We start from the raw sequence: 23,461 nt of genomic DNA, 5'->3' as shown, positions 1-23,461 counted from the left end.
AAAATATAAAATAATAATTCATTAAATATACTGAAAAATTTATATGAAATACATAAAACTAAAGTGTTTTCTAGACAACTCTTTTTTTTTTCAATGTTATTCTTTGCTAAGATATGCATCTATTGTTAAACTCCTTCTTTGCATGTGAATCAAATACAATTTCATCTTTAACTTTTAGAAGGGCATAAACCAAATCTGATATATTATTCTTGTGTTGTATTAAATAATTCTTCAAGGTATCCACAACTCGTCATCAGCTGACACATCCATTACTCCTTGAATAATTTCTTCATCCGTAGGTGGCTCTATTAAAGATTTATTTGCACTTGGATAATTCAAAATCTGCATAACATCCATGGCATTTCTATAGTGTAAATCAGAAATTACTTCTTTTAATTTATGAATGCCTTCAACATCACCAATTTCTTGTTCGAGAGGCATATCCTCCTCGGATCGAATTTTGCAATGTAGAAAACAATTTGCAATAGTTGTAGGATTCGCATCAATATTCCAAGCAGCATTAATAAAATGGATTGCATCCAATACATTAATCTTTTCAGGATTTTTTTCTCCTTTCCCGTAACCTTCTAAGATGCTAGAATAAAAGCGACGCCGATAATAAATCTTAACTGCTCTAATAATTCCAGTATCACATGGTTGAATTTTTTATGTTGATTTTGAAGGAAAAAAAGAATAATTTAACATTTCTCAAGCCTTCAATAACCTTGGGATGGGTTGGGCAATTGTATAATATAAGCAACACCTTTCTACCAGTTATTCTAGCATTAAACCAGCGAACAAGATCTTGAAAAAGTAATCCAATTATCCATTTGTTTCTTGTCTCGATAATGACAGTTAATATTGTCAGTATTCACATGTTTAAAGGCATTTAGGATTAGCAAACTTACCAATAACCCAAAGAGCACTTTATCTGAACCATCCTCATTGCAACAAACCACAACAGTAAGTCTTTCCTTGTACCCTTTTTTTCCCTTCTAATTACTTTGCAGCCAGTGAATAATCTGCTTGCAAACGATAAAATAAGCCTGTTTCATCCATATTATAGATATCCTTCCAATCAAAATTTTCCAATTTAGCTCTTATTTGAGGTAAAGCATCTTCAATATTATCCATAAAAACTGAACCACTTTCACCAAATCTTCTATAAGATTTAATCCCATGTCTTGCCTTGAATCGTTCTAGCCAACCAATTGAACAGTTAAATTCAGAATTTGCATCACCATACATTTTCTGTAGAAACTCTTTTGCTTTAGTTTGAATCATTTCTCTAGTCATGTTTACTTTCTCTTGATATTGGAGAAACCACTCATACAATATATTCTCTAATTTGGGATATTTGGTTGGTTTGTGTCTTTTAACATTGCTATTCTTTATCTCTTTTTACAAATATTCAGATGATCTTTTAAGAGTATTTGATATTGTTGATTGGCTAACAAAGAGATCAAATGTTTGTTGAACCCACTGTTGCAAAACTTTTTTACTTAAAGAGGGATGCTCATTTTTGTACTCACATAATGTTTTTCTCATCTTATCTGTCAATGTAGATTTTTTTACACCTTTCAAATGGGAAGCTATGGAGGAAAAGATTAAATGAATTACAATATTTTGATATGTACATGTGTTTATTTATAATAAAAATTTTAATCTATCCAATGAGTATATACGTATTGGATTTTGAAACCATTAACTATTTTTCTTTTTTGTTACATGAATCAATTAATTAACTCTCTCTTTTTTGTTACATGAACGAATTAACTTTGATTCATTGCACCTACATGCATATTGGATTTTGATAATAAAAAACCATGCATAGAGTATGGAATATTCTCTAAATTAATAAATATTAATTTATCGATTAATTAATAAAATATTTATTTATCGATAAACTAATAACCTTGATAAAATAATAAAATTTTCAGGTTCCAAGGATATTATTTTGTAGAGGTTTTACCGTAGAACCGATCGATGGTGTTTATGAGTTTTGGGTTGAAAATAAAGATTTTTTGGAATAAAGAAGAAAGAAAACAAATTAGTTTTGATTTATGTATTTTTTATTTTTATACATTTTATTATTTTTAATAATTTTAAAAAATTAGGATAAAATCGATAAATGTGTAAATGTTAAAGGATAAATTTGTTGAGTTGTTTAGAATTAGGATCAAATTAACGTAATAGATAAATAATGAGGTTAAATTTATTATTATACCGATCAAAGTTATGCAAAATGGTGGAAAATATCAAGTCATTTTAAATTATCCTTAGTTGCTTACTTTAAAATTAATACGGATTAAACTGCTCTCTTTTTAAAGGGATCAATTTAGTTACTATCAAATTTGAAAGGGATTAAAGAGATCTTTTACCAAAAACTTTTAAACTTTTATACAAATAATTTATATTACATATTATTTTACAAAAATAAATTTTAATAATACATGTTTTGGAAACGACATAAATATTTTCAAAAGTTTCGAAATTTTACATCATATTTTAATTTTGAGCAAAGGAGAATTATATATATATATATATATATATATATATATATATATATATATATTTGTATGTATTTTGTTGATATATTATATTTTTATATTAACACATTTTTAGAATTTTAGAAATATTTTTTATAATTTTTGAATTGTTTTAGTTTTTAAAATTGAGGTAATGTGTAAATGTTAAGAGTTATTTTAAAAAATTATGATCAAATTAATATAATATGCAAAATTGAAATTGAAATTATTATTATTTCAATTTTAAAACTATCATGTCATCAATCCGTTATAAAATTAACATTAATTAACGAAATTGAATAAAAAAATTTAAACTCGATTAGTTAGTGATTATTTTGTAACTTTTTATAATTACATAATCAAATAAAAAAATTACTAAGCATTAAGTATGCTTACCTTTGTTCTATTTTTTTTTTTGTAGATTGTCAGAAATTGTGCAACTGGCTGTGTAACAGCCCGTTCTTCAGCGGTGTTAAAAATAGTGGTTTTGGGGCCATTAATCCAACGAGTGAGTTCTTAAATATTATTATTTAATTGTCAAAACCGTGTTTTGAAAACAAAAATTTTAGTTGTCGACTTAAAAAGAACAGAAACTGGAGTTGCCACCGATCCTTGATTGAGGTGTGATCGGCTCACCTTAAAAACAATTTCGGTCTACGAATTTTGAGAAAAATAGGTTCGGGAGTTCAGTTACGCACGATGAAGGATTAGCACCCTCGTAACGCCCAAAATTGGTACCAAATTGATTTTTTTAATGCCTTGGTGTCAAAAATTTGAAAAAGATTTTAAAAGGAAACTCTTCGTTTCATGAAAAAAATAGTGAGACATTCATATTTCAAAGAAATAAAACACCACACCCAGTGAGTTAGGGCACAATGTTTTTAAATCCCCAAAATACCCGAATATTGCCTTTTGCTTTTGAAAATTCTTATCTCGAGAAGAAAATGTCATGACCAGTAAGTTAGGACCCAACAATTTGAATTCCCGAGAATAAGCTTTTATTTAAAATTTGCGAATTTATTGCAAAACAAATACTTGGCTTTCTAAATTCATCGAAAAATAATCGCAATCCAGTAAGTTAGGACACAATCCTTCCCGAGAATCATGAATGCCAAATATTTTGGAAATTTGTAAAAATATGATGACTTTAATGCTTCGATAAAACCAAAATATATTTCCCGAAAGGTATGTTAAAAGTTAATGTACAATATGATACAGATACTTTAATTTACAACATATACGAATAAATATTTGCAAATATATATATACAAATACAATATAACGGTAAAGCTGCAAACATATGTACACATATATCTATTATAAAATAAATGTGTATCTTGGATTATAAAGTATGGGAAACATGTGGATTTTAAAATGTGTATGCATATATATATGAATGTAAAATTATGAGAATAAAATATTAAAACGTGTGGATATTTATATGGTTGAAAAAATGCATAAATATATATATATATATATATAAAATATAATGTATATAAAAATATATAGGATAAAAAGATAAAATAAAGGAAATAAAATGTATGTAAAACGTACAAAAACATATGCATGCATTTTAAAGCTTAAGAATATATATATATACATATATATATATATATGCTAGTAATGAAAATATGAAAAGAAAATACTAAAAGTTATGCGTTTGCAAAAAAATCGAAATATAAAACAATATGTATATACACGTACATGAAAATCATAAATGGTATTAGTATAATAATAAGTGATAATAGTAATAACAAATGAGTAACAGTATATTAAAAAAATAAAAAAAACTGAATAAAGTAAGAAAAAACCAAATTTGAACACGCGTACGATAATGGGGGACTAAAAAGGAAATAATTCCTTCCCTTCCAAAACGCTGCGCAACGGGGTATCAAATTGAAATAAAAATGGAATACGCGGCCCAAATTTTAAAACCAGTGGAAAAGGTTTAATTGACATGCGTTGCAAAAGGGAGGGGTTAAATGCACAAATTCCCCATCGGCGTCAGACGCGGATCCTCCCCTTCGGGTAGGGTCACCGCTGGTCGAGGCCTTAAAAACGACGTCGTTTTTGTAGCGTTACTTGAAACAAAATTTTCTTTCAAAATCATTTACAACCGAATGAAAAAAGAAAAAAACAAACACCCTCTTTTGCTCGCTAGGGTTTCACCCTAAGCGTCCTCGCCGCCGCTTTCCCATGCCAAAACCTCCTCAAACGCCGATTGCAACGGAGCGATGAGGGATCGAAGGCGCCAATATAAGGTAAACTTACCTTTTATTTCTTTTCCTTGAATAAACAGTAGATATTAACAAAAATCAATTGTAGAAATAAAAACAAGAGAAAACGCTACGATGGTAAATCACCTTACGCTTTGGTTTCTATTCTCCTTGTATTTTCTCTCTTCTTAGTGTCTATCCCCTTTTACAGATCTTGATAGGCCTTTTATAGGCGAAAGAAAGAAAATAAATTAAATACAAATTGTTTTCTTTGTTGTTTTTCTTCGAGACTCTTTGAATCTGTTTTTTAAAGGCGTCGTGCTTGCTGAATGACGTCGCGATGGGAGGACGATCTCCGAATGTGTGGCGTCTGGACTCTTCTTTGGAGGCGTCGAGGTGATGGGGCTTCTTGGCTACTGAGGCAAGGAGGTCATAGGGTTTCAACAAATTAATTTTTTTTGGGCTAGGGTTTGCAAATCGGTTATTGGGCCTGTATTGGGCCACTTATTTGTTGGGTCTGACATATTTTTGTTTAGTTTGGACCCAGGCCGATTGGGCCTTATTACATTAATATTTACGAGTTAAAAATAGTATTATAATAAATTTTGATTTGATCATTTTTGTTGTTTGAACTAAAGTTTAAGTGCAAGTGGTTTGTTCCAAAAGTCAAGTGATTTTAGAAAACGAGGTATCGGGATCTCGTTTTTATGAACCGAGCCCATAAATATTTACGGAGTGCTATTATGGTTATATTAAAATTTGTTTAAAAAATTTTAATATTTAGATAATTAATTAAAGAAAAAAGATTAAATCGTATAAAATGCAAAATTTAATCGTTATAAGTTATATGTGTTTAATAACTATAAAGTAATGATTAAAGGGCATTGAATAGCAATTTTACCCTGTACTTTTAGTGGACATATGTGTACATGCAACTTATATATGAAATAAGTTGAAAGTAAGGTTAAAATTGTAATTTAATAATAATTAAAACATAAACAAATAAAAGAATATGTTATCATCTTCTTTCTTAGTGGAGAAACAAACCGAAATATCCATGGGAGTTTAAGCAAGTATACGGTCAAGGTTGTTTACAATTGCATGGTATGTGTTTTCAATTTGTTTTCAATAAATTTTACATTTTTGAGATCGATTTAGTTTAATCTAGTTAATCTGGGGTTAATTTGTAAAATTGTTAAAAGTTTAGGGACTTGTCATGAATGGTTTAAGTGTGTTTTTAGATTTAATTGAAAGATTATTAAGCTTGGATAATAAATAGAAGTATTTTGTTAAGTGATTTTTAGTAATTTTAATGTTAAAGGATTAATTTGTTAAAAGAGTAAAATTCATCGGATTTGATGTGAAATTTTGATGGAAATAGACTCTTTAGAAATCCTGAGAAATTCGGCTAACATGGTTCCCTTTTAAAAATGGTAAATTTCCAAGTTATGGGTCTAAGGACTAAATTGAATAAAAGGAACAGTGTTGGGAAATTTTATAAATTCACATTAAAATAAGTTACAGGCTTGAATTAATTTGCAATGACCCAAAATTTATGGGCATCAAAAAAGTACATTATCGGGTCTCCGTCTTAGTGAAATGGGTTGGTAAATAATTATTAGAAATATTTATGAGACTAATGGTGTGCCTAATTAAGTTCTAATTAGGTGAATTTATCTTAATTAAGAGTAATTAGAAAAAGGACTAAAATAAATAAAGAGTAAAAGTTGAATTGTAGATTAAAAGAAAATAAGAAGGACCAAAATGGGAAATAAGTCATTTAGCATAAGTTGAGGCGGCAAACAAAACAAAAATCTAATTATATTATAATTAACATAAATTAACATAAATAAATTAGTTGTGTTAAATTATAATAATTATATTATAATTAGATTGTATTATATTATGAAATAAATAAAATAAGGACAAGTGGACGGTGATGATAATATCCAATCGTAAAATATATGTGTGCACAATTGTAATACATATAATGATTTGTGATTAAATAGTTGACAAATGTAGGGTGGTGATAAAACACATGTGTAATAAATATATGTAAACATTTGTAGTATAATTATTTATTTACTTATATTTTAAGCTAAAGATATTTATTATAATAATAATTATTAAATTAAAGCCAAGTGTATGGTGATAAAATATACAAATATAATAATGGCATTTATACTTTTGTAATATATTTATTTAATTACTTTTTAAGTAAATAGATATTTGTTAAGTTATTATATTATTATTAAACAAATAAAGCATATAAATAAAAAGGGAAACAAAAGAGAAAGAAGAAACAGAGAACAGGCGAAAAAGAAAGAAAGGAAAGGGGAAAGAAAATAAAAGAAAAAGGGAGAATTGGAATTTGGAAGCTTCAAGTTTAATTGCTAGCAAAGAACTCGAAGCATTGGCATCGAAAGGAAAGGGAAAAGTTGTCGAGGAGTAATCGAGTAAATCCGGGTCTGTATTACTATAATTCAAATCTGTTTATTATTAATTGTTATATTTTAATTAAAATGCATGGTAGGTAAAATTAGGTAAGCAATTGAAATGATAATATTGATTTGAATGAAATTGATTCAAAAATGTTTATGGCTATTGAAATTGAATGTGAACAAATTGGAAATTAAAAATGATTTGAATTAAATTGAATTGAATGAAGAAAATATGTGAATATTTGAAATGTATATTGACTGAAAAGTAATTAGTGATTTGAATTTGATTGGAAAATGAATTAAAAATATGAATTAAATAAAAGTGACTTAAATTATGAATATGTGTGAATACGTGAATTGTGTATTGATTGAAAAGTGGTTTGAATTGAATCGAAGTATGAGTATATGTGAATATCTGAAATATGTATTGGTACTGAATTGCATATTGATTAAAAAGTGCAAAGTGAATTTGAATTGAATTGTGATTGAATTGAAAGTGAATTTGAAATAAAAAAATGATTTAAATATCCTATTAACTAGTCGGGCTGAATCGGATATAGTTGGCATGCCATAGGATTAGGAAGAGTACGAGATTTATCGGCTTTGTCGATCAGGCACTTTATGTGTCATATTTTAGGCACCTCGTGTGTCGTATCAGGCACCTCGCGTGTCATTTCAGGCACTTATGTGTCGTATACTAATCAAATACTATGTACCATTTTAGGCACAATGTGCCATACTGGTGTGCTTGGGTTGGAATCCGTGTATCTGTCAAAGTCCGAGTCATGTTAATAGGGGGAAAATAAAAGAATTGAGGTAAGAAATGATTTTGAATCATGAATTATGTGACTATTTGAAGATATATTGATTGGAAATTAAAAGTGATTTGAATTGAACTAAATTGAATTGAAATGAGAAGTGAAAATAAAATGATTTGAAATAGTGAAATAATATTTGAATTTAATTGAATACAAGTTCTTGAAATTTATTTATGGATTTAATGTATGAATCGAATATTAAAAGACTATAACGTAAATTGATTATAAAAGAACGAATTGACAATGGAATTGATAATGGATGAGTTATTATAATGAAAATTTGGAAATTGAAATGAATTTGAGATAGTTAATACTATTAATGAAACAAATTGTTTTGTGCATGAAATGGTTATTAAAGATTATAAGTATAAAGATTATGAGTTGTTAATAGAGGTATGAACAATTTGATAATCGAATTGATATTGTATGAATTGTTGAATTGAATGATTTATATATGAAATGGAATGAATTATTGGAATGAGATATATGAACAAAAGGATTCTTTGTAAAATGAATAATGATACAGAGTTTGAAGTGCAAATTGAAATGATTAAAGCTAATTAAGCTAGTTGGTAGTATGAAATTAAAAGATGAACAAATAAATGATCCATTGAGAGAGAATGGCTTATGATTGAAAATACAAGTTTAATATTTTACTTTAAGTATTTGAATTATAGTAATACCACTGTATAAATATACTCCGCGTACGGTTTGTTTCCGTGCGCAGATTAGGTACAGTGATTTTTTGAAGAGTTGAATTTGAGATTGCAAGCTTTCATCTCATCACATCTTCAAGTAACAACAAGGTACGTTTTAAAATTTTGAATAGAATGGCATGTACTTAGGAAAAATATTAAGTATGTTCCAAGTGTACGTTTTTATGTTCAAATATATTAGTAATTAGCCAAGAATTAATTTGGCACCAAATGTAATATTTCTATATCAGGTTCCTTGATTCAAACATGGTATAGGGGTGTTACATAATTAAATGGATTTAAATCAAGGAAAAAGCTAAGGTTCCGTGCTAGTTGTTGACTCTGTTTTAGCAATCGTTCTAATTGAGATAAGTTAGTTTAAGGACTAAATTATCATGTAATGTTTTGAATGTAATGTTAATAAATATTTATGTTATAAATAGATTAGATTAGTAGTTGTATAAGATTTTGATAAATAGAACAAAATGGGATGTAAATAAATTTGAATGATATAATGTTTTGATTTGGATAAGGTACTCAAATGTTAATATGATAAAGTAAATGTATATGTGAAAAATGATATATTGAATGCCAATTAAGGCTTGGATATATAAAACGGTCCCGTTTGAGCCATGTGAATTCTTAGGATACAAATGACATGTCATTAGGGATTATACGGTTTTGGGTGCTGGTTTTGAATGTGCTACCGATAACTGAGGTCTTGCATTTGTTGCGGATTCTCTACAGCTCGTGTGAGCAGCATCATGTAGCAAACATTCTGACCCACAACTCGTGTGAGCAAGCCCATTTCGCAGCTCGTGTGAGCAAGCCCATTTCGCAGCTCGTGTGAGCACTATTGAAAAGGAAAGGTTATGATTACATGAAAAGGCACACTATGTGTGAGCATTCCCGAGTATCCGATGAAATCATAGATGGTTCAACGAGTAAGTAAAGGTTAATGGAAAGGCATGTATAAAAACTTAATGTTCATATGAAATGGAAAGATGGATATGCATATATGAAATGAAAATAATGAGAATTTATCATGTGACAGATGAAATATGCATGAAATTTATTTCGTAATATATGTAATGTTTCATAGATGTTATGTTTCCTTATTATCTATTAGCTATTTGGACTCAAATGAGAAGAATGTATAATGGATATATATGTGTCAGTTGATATATAAGATCTAAATGCTTATTAGGTATATGTCATGATTTACTATGCTATAGTATGTATGATATATGAAGTTTGAGATGTGAAAGGTGATAAAAATGAAAGTGCATAGTATATGATGAAAATGATTGATGAATTTGAAAAGCTTGATATGTTATACGCCTTATTTGGTTAAATTTACATGTGCATTACTTCACCTACTAATCTTGTGAGGTGTTGTGTTTAGGAAAAAGGAAATTTGGCCTAAAACAAAAAGGAATTATTCATGGTTGTTTAATTAATGCGTTTTGTAAGTTTAAGTTCCTTTATACGAACTTACTAAGCATTAGTTGCTTACATAGTTGGTTCTTTCTGTATCTATAAGTCATCGAAAAGCTTGGCCGGTTGGAATTGTGTCGGAGCACTATCACACTATCTGTTGATCCATTTTGGTAAAGTTTGGTTATTTTGGCAAATGGTTATAAATGACATGTAATAGGGCTAAAAAGGTTATTTAAGTGATTTGGCTTGTTTAAGTTGTGCTAAGTTGTTGTGGTTAGTGATATTAAATGATGGCATGTGAATAATAGGTACAAGTATGAGTGGATGAATTTTATGCATGCTTTATAGATATTAGGTATTATAAGGTATAATGACATGTTTGGGAATGGATATTTGGTATGGTTGACATAAGTTCAAACTAGAACTTTGAGATGTGGCATAGGTCTAAATTTGGTGTGTGAAATGTGGTGCCCTTGATTGGCATTTTGGTAAGTCTTGACTTGATTTGTGTAATTTGTAATTGAAATGGATGAGTGATAGTTATATGCATGGTGTAGATTTTAAGCTTAGTCCATGTCAATTAGATGAATTTATTTGGATGTATATTTTGTAGTACCAGTGTGGGTACATTGTTTGACTGATGGAAATGTATCGAATATATGTTGATTTTAGCATGATTTGTTCTCGTTTAAGTGTGTTTTGATTAGGATAAAAGGTTAGCAAATGGTATGCTTATGACTCAAGAAAATATTTTTGGTAAACTTGTTTTTCAATGTACATTTTGGTACACATGACCTGAGACGCGAGCTGTCACGCGACCATGTGTCACACATTGGTTGTTCGCATGGCCGTGTGTCATTATTGTTTTAAATGTAGGTTTCACACGGTCTACAACACGGCCGTGTCTCCCAAAACAGGTAGTTGCATGGTTTGGCACACAGCCTACGACACAACTGTGTACCTTATTTCAAATGTCCACATGGTCTGGGCTATGTCACACGGCCTGGACATATGACCGTGTGACCCTTGTTTCATAGAATTTTTCATGTTTTGCCTAAAATTTTTTATTTGCTTCGAATAAATCCCTGATTGTTTTCGAATTATTTTTAGGGCTAATCAAGCTCGATTTAGAACCCATAAAAGTATTTTTATCATATTTAAATTAAGTTATTGAAAATAAATATGTGAATTGCATGTTGATCCATGTTTCGATGATTAAGGTTTTGTTTTGCACTGTAATGCTCTGTAACCCTTATCCAATGACGGAGACATGTTAGGTAGGGGTGTTACAGGTTGGATCGTGTTGGAGCTCACACTATCCATCTAGTGACTTAGTAGACTTTTGACCATTCTAGCTCAGTTATAAGTGGTATGTAAATAGGTGTAGTTGGATAGATGTTTATGTGAGATTTGGGGGTTTTGTTTTGATTTCTTTGATAGGAATTTAGGGCTAGTTGAATTTTGTAAATATATGTGTTTTGTGGTGTTTTGAGTAGGCTTTAATGATAAGTTATGACTCTTTAAGATGAAAATGGTATAATAAATTAATATGCTTTAATGTGATAGCATGAATGAGGTTTAAAATAAATAGAATGAAATGGAAGTTTGAATTGTGGATGATTAGTATTGGTTAGTATTTGAGAAGTTTGAATGTTACATTTTTGGGATGTTGAATTGTTGTATTCATAATGCTAGGTTGTGGTACCAAAATTATGTGCAATAGGTTTTAAAGTTTTTGTGAATGAGTGACATTGAGGTATATTGGTTAACTGTTTAAAGTAATGGTTTAGGTGTGTTTTGGCATCTTTTGAATAAGTGCAATATTGGATATTAGTATAGGTATAGGTTTTGGTATGGTTGAATTGATAACTTGTTTTAAATGGTTGCCACTTGGGACAATAAAATTACATTAAAATCTACTTTAAAATTACATTAAAATCTACTTTAATATAAAGTTTTCATATTTTCTTTACATAAAATATCTTCAATGACTATTAATTTTAATTAAAAATTATTGTATTTGGACATTACAATGTAATTGGATTACAGTGTAATTACTAGAGTAGTAATTACATTTTTTGTAATTGCAATGACTTATAATTCCCTAGATGTATTTGGCAAGCAAAGTGTAATTACATCGCAATTTCAGTATGTCATGTTTAGTAGTACAAATTGTAATTACATTATTACATAATTTATATTTTTAAAATAATTACTATAAAATTTATATGATAAAAATAATTTCTAAACAAGTAACAAAAATAAAATAAAATCATTATATGTATTATAATAACAAAATTATTAGTGATGTTAATATGAGAAATATTTTTAAGAACAATAAATGTCTTATTAACCACATTTTAAAGACTTGAATGATTCAAATTAAAGAGATCGTAAGCTACCTATGGTACTTGTTGCCTGACATCATTATCTAAAATGGTATTATACCCCATGACATAGTGTAAGAAAACATATTATATTTGCATAATTAGCATCCTTCTTATAATATTTGAGTTCACAACCCAAATAGTTTGTAGCTTTAATTTCAGAATTTAGAAATAAACTTATGGGTTTTTTAACCAAATAATATAAAATATAATATAATATAATACATAATGAAATAGGTAAGGTCCTAATATTTACCAATCTAGACAAACTCAACAGTGAAAATCGGTGTCGCCTGATCAATCGGCAGCACCCCTCTCTCCTGCCACTTGAATCACTAAATTTAAAAAAAAAATTGGGTGCAACCTGATCAATCGATGGCACTCGTATTTTACACCCAAAAATACAACTTTTTTGTACATGTATAACAAAAAAATTTTATTGGTGTCGTTGATATGTCAGGCGGCACCCAATTATTTTATTATATTTTTTTTTAAGTTAGAAAAAAATTGGTAAATTAAATTTCGAGTATTGGAACCTGGACCTGTGGTCGACGGGTTTAGATTCCGATACCCAAAATTTAATATACCACTTTTTTTCCGCTTAAAAAATATGTTTTATTATTATATTATTTTCTTTTATTATAGAAGAGGGGTTGGTTTGGTCCCCAACCCCCGTACATCAGTCATTCATTTGAAGTGAAAAAAAATTCTTTACTACTGAACTGATGTAGAGGTGTTCATGGGTTGGGCCGAGTTCGGGTTGGGCTCAACTAAAAATTCAAGCCCATTGGCTAGGCCTGGTCCCAGCCCGACCCGAAAAATGGGCCTAAACTTTTGTCCAAGCCCGACCCGGATAAAAATGTTAAAACTCGGGCTCGACTCGGACCGCCCGTATTAATTTTTTATATAATTTTTAAATATATATAATACATCAAAAATACTAAAAACATCAAAATAAATATTTCCCAACAAATTGAAAATATAAAAAAATGTATACTTAAATAATACTAAGATAGATGCAACTTAACAAGCAAATACGTCTAAAATAATAACAAAATTAACAAACGCCTTTAAAATAATAACAAAATTAACAATAAAATAAGTTTTATACAATATCCTAACAATAACAATAAGATAGTAGCAACATAATAGTAAAATAGTAGCAAAATAGAGATAAAACAACAAGAAAATAACATTAAAAAATAAAATAAAATAAAAAAAGCAAAACCTTTTTGTCCTTTAGTGAATTCAAGCCGGGCCCGAGCCAAAAATGTCTTACTCGATGCCTGACCTGGTTTTTAAACTGGCCTTATTTTTTTGTCCAATTTCATTTTTCGAACCTATATTTTAATCCAAATCCTCTCACATTTCGAGCGGACCTTCAAGCCAGACCAAGTGACCCAACCCATGAATAGGGCTATAGTGAAGGTTCCTTCGAAAACCAATGGTAAAATTCATCATTGCTTTGTTTGTATTTTTTAGGTTATATTTTAGTAATAGTTTATTAAGGTTAGTATTAAGACATGTTATTTATGTTAAAAGGTTAATATTAATGGCCGATGTGACCTATCAGTGCGGTGTCCAAATTTCAATACCCAAAATTTAATATATCAATTTCTTTTCATTTTAAAAAAAATTATTTTATTATTATATTATTTTCTTTTATTATTAAATGGGGGTTGGTTTGGTACCCTAACCCCCACACATCAGTCAGTGAAAAACAAAATTCTTCAATGTTGGAGGTAGGGGTGAGCAAAACTCGATTCGACTCGGAAAAATCGAAAAAAAATTTGAATTTCGAGTTAAACGAATCGAGTTATTCGAGTTAATCGAGTTATTCGAATCAACTCGAATTTTTTTTTTGAATTTCGAGTTCGAATCGAGTTAAGTTTTCGAATTCGAATAACTCGAATAATTCGAATAATTCGAACATCAAACTATAATATTTGACAGTTTTACCCTAAACTCCCAAACCTTTTTACTTTTCCCTCAAAACTTTTACTCCTTCCCACTTTCCCCCTAGAACTTTTACTCCCCTCCCCTCCCAACCCCCCAATCTACCCAAAATACATTTCCCACCAAAATTTTACTCTCCCATTTACTTTTTCTCAAAATTTTACTCCCAAAACCCTCAAAACCTTTTATTTTCTCTCAAAATTTTACTCCTTCCCACTTTCCCTAAAACTTTTATTCCTTTCCATCCCACCTCCCACCTCCCATCTACCCCAAACCCTCCCCCCTCCAATTTTTTTAATATTTTCCCTCCAAAATTTTACTCCCCCTATTTACTTTCCTCAAACTTTTATTCCCCAAAACTTTTTATTTTCCCCCGAAACTTTTACTTCTCACTCTTTACTCTCAAATAAAAATCAAAATTATCCAAAAAATCACTAAACATAAATAGTAATAATTTTATTTATATTTACTATTTATATTATTAAATTGAATTTCACATTTTATATTATTTATATTATTGAATTGTTTAGTCATATTGAATATTTATATTAAAATTGAATTATTAATTATGCCATAAAATATTCGTGTTAAAATTTTATATTGGTATCAATTTCACATTTTATTTTTGAAATAAATTTTATTAAAAAATCATATTTTACATTTAATATATTTTTAATTCCAAAATACATAGTGACAAGAATCAAGATAATTGAAACAACTAAGCAAGCAAATAAACTAATCAAGATATAAAAATTAATAAATAAATTATGAGGTGATGAAAGTTAATAAAAAATTTGATTAAGGTAGACAAATTTTATTACGATGGGTGACAACGGTTATAAGGACCCAAAATTATTTTTTAAAAATTTAACTCGAACAAATATATTCGATTCGATTCGATTCGAATTCCATCTCACTCGACTCGATTCGAGAAAACTTCAAATAAAGTTAGGATGATAAAATGAGATTCGAAAACTCGATTAACTCGAAAATTTTTGATACGATTCGATCGAATGCTCACCCCTAGTTGGAGGTCCCCCTCCGAAAATCAAAGGTAAAATTCTTCACTGTTGTATCTGTATTTTTTTAGGTTATATTTTAGTAAAAGTTTATTAAGGTTAATATTAATGCATTTTATTTGTGTTAAAAGATTAATACTAATTATTTTGTTTACTATAGATTAAAGAATAGTCGGATCTTCTTTTTTCTAATAAATTACAGTTCTTCGAACTGTTAGTAGAGTGTAAATCAGACTCGAGGAATAGTCGGGAATTTAAGCAAAAGTTTCTTTTAATAATTTTAAATATTAAACTATTACCTTGAAAATAGTTGCAATTGAAATTAATTGCTAATTTAATTTCCCAATTTATTTTCGCTTACTGCATTTAATATAATCGAGAAATTATTTGAGTAATTTGATTTTGTTGATTACGAAGATGGGTTTTGAAAGAAAATAATTGTAGTTATTTTTATATTGTTTATTTGTTAAGTTGATGATTAAAATTTTAATTGTTTGTGCAGATATTGAAATGAGTTCTTTAGTTATTGTAGAGGGGCACATAGTAAGGACAATCCATTTGCCAGTAAAAAAATGTTCTAATGTTGCACGTAATTTTCATAATAGTTGCACGTAATTTTTTATTTAATTTTGAGATATTAACCAATTTTACAATTTAATATAATTAGGGTGCGTACCGCGCGTTGAGGCCGCAGGGTCATGGTCCGAGCTATCGGCCGGATGAACGGATTATGCCCTGCCTAGATGCCGCAGGATTTGGATCAACGACATTAATTTGTATGTTCGAGTTGAGGATCAACTTAATATCGACATTGGTTAAGCGGTGGCGCTCAGAGACGCACACCTTTCATTTCCCATGTGGCGAATGCACCATCACACTAGAATTAAGGCTCCCTATGGACAATGTTGCGGTAACCAATTCAAGCTACATAGCAGATCCTAAGCCAGAGTTTGAGCCTAAACGGACACCTTCATTGTCATACACGTAATTGACTGGTAGTTCCTATCATTCGGAGTTGGGGGGTTGTAGTACTTTTTCCCCAGAGTACTCAGGTTATGCAATACACCCGAAAATGGGCGGTTACAGTTTTTTTTATCAGCAACCGAGCTCACCAATGATGTTTGACATATTTAGCCCATTGCCACCCCAAATATAGCTGGTTGGTTGTCCTTACCCCTACAAAGTTCTTTTCCCTAGATGGAGTTTGTTGTTTCGATCGTAATAAGAGAGCGTATACAACTCAACGACAGTCCCTAAAACGTACTCTCACATTACGGCTATCCACCCTTGGAGTTTGTTGTACGACGTATCCCAATCTACGTACAACTGATCTATAGCCATTTGTTTAGCCAACCATGCCTTCCAATATGAAACTCGGTACTGGAACTATTCTTGCATTTTAGCAATCAACACCGGTACGGGAATGATGGGCATGTCTTTAACCATTTCCAATATGTAGTTGCAGATGGTTTTTGAATCAAGCTTGCGGTGGTCCTGCGTCATACGTGCAGAAATACATGTATAGGGCCCAACATATTTTCGTATCTTCTACTATTGGGACCTCTGGATAAATGCAATTCGTACATGCCACATGCATGTAGTCAACCATCCTGTAGTCGACAGAAACCTTCATACTATAACGCTTGATGGCACCGACACACTCGTCTTTGCTCGTGAATGTTTGACCCACGAACAAATCTTCTGATCTAGGATCTAGTAACATCAAGTGAGCAAGTATTATGTTCGAATACTCAAGGAACTCGGAAGCATGCACCATATCGGGATCAATAACCGACATATGGGCTCTGAGACCTTTGCGTATGAAGATATGACGACTCGTATTTTTGACCAAAAAGGCTGACCATTTCCATCATCCGGTCTTTTATCGTTGATATCATCTGGGACATCATCTAAATCAGGGTTACTAAAATCTTTACCTTCGTGATCAGAACAACCATTACTATCGGATCCATCTTCACCAAGCGCATCGGTTTTAATAACAACTAATGTATTTGTAATCCACCACCGTACTGATCTAAACATTCAACGTTGAGACCGATGTCAAAATCGCGCACAAACGACCTCCTATCGACAGACACTTTGGGAACATCTGTACGCGAGTCTTCAACTCCATATTGTTGACTTAACTGAGTTACATTTTCAACGAGCTCTGCATTTGCTAACTTAAAAAAAAACTGAATCGGTTCAGTGTTCACCCTCCTTGATGGGAAATATAATACAACCATTGTCTCAACGTCGTCATCATCTAAAAGTTCCATCTAGGTAAATTAGATAGGATTTGACGAAACTGGAAATTTGTAGAATAGTTTCGTCATCCTCCTTCCACAACGTTGGGAATTTTTTTTCACTGACCTTCTTTTTCATATCAAATCCTATTTTCTAGCGAGTTTTAAAAATACAACCAACGTTTGTTTCTAAAATAATACCATTGAAATGAATGGCTGCAAAAAATCGATTCTCTATTTTTTTCTTAAACTGCAAAAATAAAACCAAACATCTTAATAAACAAACAATACAAAGTAAACATACACAATTATAATAATTTTCATAATTAACATACCCTAATATTAAATAAAAGAAATTTTTAACACAAATAAGCTACTACTAAAAACTAATTATACTACTAAAAAAAACCTTAATAATACTAATTAACTAATTATACGACCTTCAACTGGATCTGTTTTTTTTTTCTTTCGTGTGGTGATTGATCTGGAGGGAATAATTAGTACTAACCTTTTTTTAACAAAATAACATACCTTAATACTAAACTACTACTAATATAACTAATTATACTAAAAAAAAATTAAAACATATACCTTCCTTTTGATTTTCGGGGTGGGAGTGACCTTCAGCAGCTCTTATTTTTTTTTTCCTTTTGATTGATATCTGTGAGGGGTTGGGGATCAAACTAAACCCCTTTTATAATAAAACAAAACAAAACGATATAATATAATAACAAATAGAATTTTTAAAGTTGGAAAAAAATTGGTATATTAAATTTCGGGTATTGGAACCCGAACCATGATCAATGGGTTACATCAGTGGCAAGTCGTTAGTCATGGGTCCAGGTTTCAATACCCAAAATTTAATATACCAATTTTTTTCAGCTTTAAAAAATTTATAATAAAATAATCAGGTGCCGCCTGACACATCGGCGACCCCAATAAAAAATATATTTTTTCGCTATACATGGACAAAAAAAAGGGTGTATTTTTTGTGTGAAATACGGGTGCCACCGATTGATCAGGTTGCACCTATTTTTTTTTTAATTTAGTGATTCAAGTGGTAGGGGAGAGGGGTGCCGACTGAAAAGTGTTATTGTGGTGCTCAAATTATAGTCAATTTAGTTGGGCCCACCAATTACAATGGTTACCCAAACATACCATTTTTTTGTAATTACAAGTAATACTCAAATCCAATTATTAGAGGCTTTCCAAACACTATCTTAATATCTGAAATACAATGAAGCTCTGTCCAGTTTCTTTTTTAAAACTAATCCATTATAATTGCTATATTAAGATTTCCACTTTAAGTATAATACACTGTAATTTTCAAAATAATATGCAAATAATAACTAAGTTATGGTTTAAAATTTATTTAAATAAAATTATGAAAAAACAATCCTAAAATATCTATGAAATTATTATATACCTTTTGAGTAAGAATAAGATTTGATAAATGTAATAATCAAAATTTAAATAATATTACCTTAATTTTAGACCAATAATAATTCATTCTATAATTCAAAATGGATGTCAAATTATAATTAAGAATCCAATTTTAATAAGTAAAATAGATATTCAACTTCATATATATATATATATATATGTATGTATCATATTTTACATATATAATAAAGCAAGAATTTATTGCATTTTCGAAATATTAAATTCTGGAGCAAGGTAATATAGTATTTTACAATATTAAAATATAATATTTAAATAGTACATATTTTATAATATTTTATATAGTATTTAGAATATATTATTTAATATTATTTGTGAAGAGTACTGATTTATTTTTAAAATTAAAAATAAATTTAATATATAATAATTAATACATACAACCAACACATATAGAAATAAAGAAACTAGCTTATGAGTAAAATAAAACAAAATATGTCTTAAAATAAAGATATAAATTGTTTCCAGATTTGCAAAATTCCATAAAAGAGACTTTCAAAAGAATTTAATATTTAATTACAAAATACTAAATGCCTATTAAATCATTCAACTTAACCTAAATTAAAATTTAATAAATACAAATTAAAACATTGAAACCTAACTCAATTATCGTTAATTTAATCTTGGTCCTAGACAGGGCGGATTTAGGAAGTAGACAGGGTCTAACCTCTACTAAAATAAAATAAAAATTTCATTTAAACCCTTTATAAATTATAAAATTTTAAATTAATAATAATAAAATTACATTTTCACCCTAAAAACGCTAAACTTAAACATCTCTTCTTCTTGAACTGTCAAAAATAAAATATTAACAAGACACTAAGGACAAAGGTATTAGTGGATGGCAGAGATATGTCGACGGCGGACGGAGATTTTGTCTCGGAAACGACAAATAGTAAGAAATGCACCTTTTCTTTAGTGGTTTGTTGATTTGGTAAATGTTTAAATGATTTCCTTTTTAACATTGTAGAGATTCCTTGTAAATGTTAAATAAGGAACTAATCTTTACATTAGTGATTAAATAATGGCTGGGCATATACTTTAGTCTTATTTGTAGAAAAAATTATGTAAATATTGATGTGATTTGAAATCTTAAATTAGATATTTGTTTGAAAAGAAAATAAAGTAATCGAAACTTGATATACGATATTTGAGAAACCCTTATTTGAGCTCTTTTAAAAAGGTTTATCCCTTATTTAAACACTTTCAAAAAAGTTAGGCCCTTATTTGATCATTTTTAAAAGTTTAGCCTTCATTTATACCCTTTTTATAGATGTTAGACTATTACATGCCTATTTTAAAAGATTTGAGCATTATCTAAACAATGGCTAAAAGCTTGGGCTCCAATTTAAGCATTTAACTTCTTCTTTTCTTTTTTTTCATAAGTGGATCATTATTTTAGGGTAAATTATGCAGTTAGTCACTTAGTTTTCAGGACGCTTTCATTTTAGTCACCTAAACGTTAAAACTCTAATGGTATTTGATTGTACACATCACGTCATGTTCACACTTTTATTTTGGTCACCTAATTTCCAGAACTTTCATTTTGGTCACAAAAAAAAAATCTTTTTAAAGTATTGGTCAGGGTAAAAAAACATAAAATAAAATCGAGTTAATTAAGTTGATTTCATTAAGGATAATATGAAAACATAATATTAAATATTAAATTTTATAAGGAGATTAAATTAATTAATTTTAATATTATAGTAACAAATCGGCTGAATTATCAAGTGATAATTTTTTCAATAATTTATTCAATTGGTTTTGATGTTTTGAAATTTAAAATTTAAGTATTGAAAAGAAAGAAATTTACAACTTTCAACAATGGGATAATTAACAAGTACAATTTGAAAATTTTAATGCATTATTTTAAGTTTTACCTTTAATCTTTAATTTTTTTACCTCGGTCAATACTTAAAAAGATATTTTAGCGACCAAAGTACTGAAAAAAAAAAGAAATTTACAACTTTCAACAATGGGATAATAAACAAGTACAATTTGAAAATTTTTAATGCATTATTTTAGGTTTACCATTTTTTCATTTTAATCTTTAATTTTTTTTACCTCGGTCAATACTTAAAAAAGATATTTTTAGCGACCAAAATGAAAACGCTTTAAAAGTTAGGCCACTAAATTACAAGGAGCTAAAGTTGGGGGACAAAGTGGGTAGTTTACCCTTTATTTTGGTGAAAAAGATGATGAGCCTAAAGTTCCATAAGTGCCATCCAGGTCGGATCTTTTCATCAGTTTCTTACAATCTGATTTTTCTGTGTTCTGAATCATTTTATTGAAAAGGAAAAAAATATGGATGTTGACGCGACTGAGAATCCTAAGCTTCATGTTTTGTTCTTTCCTTTCATGGGGCACGGCCATATGATACCCATGGTTGATATGGCCAAGCTGTTCGCTATGAGAGGTGTAAAGACAACCATCGTCACCACTCCACTTAATGTTCCTTTCATCTCCACCACCATCGAAAGAAGCAAGAATTCAGGCTTCGATATCCACATCAAAGTCCTCAACTTTCCTTGTGTTGAAGCTGGATTGCCCGAGGGCTGTGAAAACCTTGATTCCATCCCAAGTTCCCAAGGAGTCAACTTGGATATGATTGCCAAATTCTTCAAGGCCGCAGATATGTTTGAACAACCCTTTGAGCAGCTCATACAAGAATGTAAACCAGATTGCTTGCTCGTCGATATGTTTTTCACTTGGGCCAGTGATATTGCAAACAAGTACGACATCCCCAGGTTGATGTTTAATGGTTGCAGTTTCTTGTCGTTGTGTATATCAGATTCTGTTAATCTATATGAGCCACAGAAGAAAGTCAAATCAGGTTCTGAACCTTTTGTGTTTCCTAACGTTCCTGGTGATATTAAACTCACAAGAGATCAGATGGCTGTTATTTTTACACAAAATGAAGAAAATGAACTTACCAGGTCGGTTAAAAAATGGAGAGAAGCAGAGCTGAAAAGCTATGGGTTCATCGTCAACAGTTTCTATGAGCTAGAAGCCGCTTATGTCGATCACTACAGGAACGTTATAGGAAGAAAGGCATGGCATGTTGGCCCTGTTTCACTGTGCAATAGGGCCATTGAAGATAAATTAGATAGAGGGAAGAAACCATCGGTCGATGAACAAAAATGTTTAAGCTGGCTTGATTCTAAACAACCCAAATCGGTGGTTTTCATATGTTTTGGAACTGCAGTCGATTTCAATGCTGCTCAGTTAACGGAGATAGCTTTCGCCATTGAAGCCACAGGGCAGCACTTCATTTGGGTTGTGAAGAAAGAAAAGAGCAACAATGAAGAGGATTGGTTGCCTGAAGGGTTTGAGGAGAGAACGGAAGGCAAGGGGCTTATGATAAGAGGATGGGCACCACAAGTGTTGATTCTTGACCATGAAGCAGTTGGCGCTTTTATGACTCATTGCGGATGGAATTCAACCCTGGAATGCGTCTCAGCTGGTTTGCCGATGGTGACGTGGCCAGTGTTCGCGGAGCAGTTCTACAATGAAAAACTGGTGACAGATGTTCTGAAGATTGGGGTGGGAGTTGGAACGAAAAAATGGAAAGAAGTGGTGGGGGATTTTGTGAAAAGAGATGCTATAGAGAAGGCGGTGAAGGAGATAATGGTGGGTGAAAAAGCAGAGGAAATGAGAAGCAGAGCCAAGGCACTAGGAGAAATGGCTAAAAGAGCTGTTGAAGAAGGAGGTTCATCCTTCCGTGATTTGAATGATCTGATTCAACAACTCAGCTCCCGACGCCGTTAAATGAATCATGAGTCACGCATATCATATTTGTAGTTCCAGGTTTAGTTGTCATTTCCTTCACGTTGGGAGGAATGGAATATGACTTTAATCAAATAGAGTTGTAATAAATAATTAAATTATTTAGTTGAATGGAATGAAACTCTAATTTTATTTTTGAGTTTGGTTGAATTGAATAGATTTGTAATAGCATAAAGAAAAAATTGAAATGACCAAAGTACCTTTAACAACCCTGCTGCTATTATTTTGTTGCTATTATTTTGTTGAATGGAATGAAATAGAGCTGTAATCTTATTCAAAGCATTTATTAAATTGTGCTTTGAACTCAGCATTGGCAAAACGGTTAGCAAGATGTTGTTTTTCATTATTTGAAATGTGCCACATGCATAATCTATGAGAAGATTCTGGGAGGACAATCTCTACTGCTTTCATCGTCGCTTGATCTTGATCAGTGAAAATACTCTTCGGTTGTCGATGGCCCATGGCTTCTAA

At 30.2% G+C, this 23,461-nt stretch overlaps 1 protein-coding gene and 1 pseudogene across 1 annotated transcript; one reads left to right on the top strand and one right to left on the bottom strand.

Moving 5' to 3' along the window:
* Positions 1-231: 231 nt before the first annotated feature.
* Positions 232-17,779, bottom strand: LOC105761903 (CENP-B homolog protein 2-like; annotated as a pseudogene).
* Positions 17,780-21,382: 3,603 nt separating this feature from the next.
* LOC105762803 (scopoletin glucosyltransferase) lies at positions 21,383-23,129 on the top strand. The gene has a single exon (XM_012580710.2). It carries the CDS (start codon positions 21,509-21,511, stop codon positions 22,970-22,972), a length of 1,464 nt encoding a protein of 487 aa, XP_012436164.1. The 5' UTR covers positions 21,383-21,508; the 3' UTR covers positions 22,973-23,129.
* Positions 23,130-23,461: the final 332 nt, after the last annotated feature.

The sequence above is a fragment of the Gossypium raimondii genome, chromosome 12 (genome assembly GCF_025698545.1).
Source record: "Gossypium raimondii isolate GPD5lz chromosome 12, ASM2569854v1, whole genome shotgun sequence".
NCBI lineage: Eukaryota > Viridiplantae > Streptophyta > Magnoliopsida > Malvales > Malvaceae > Gossypium > Gossypium raimondii.
The sequence above is the reverse complement of the archived record's forward strand: the minus strand, read 5'-3'. Positions and strand labels throughout refer to the sequence as shown.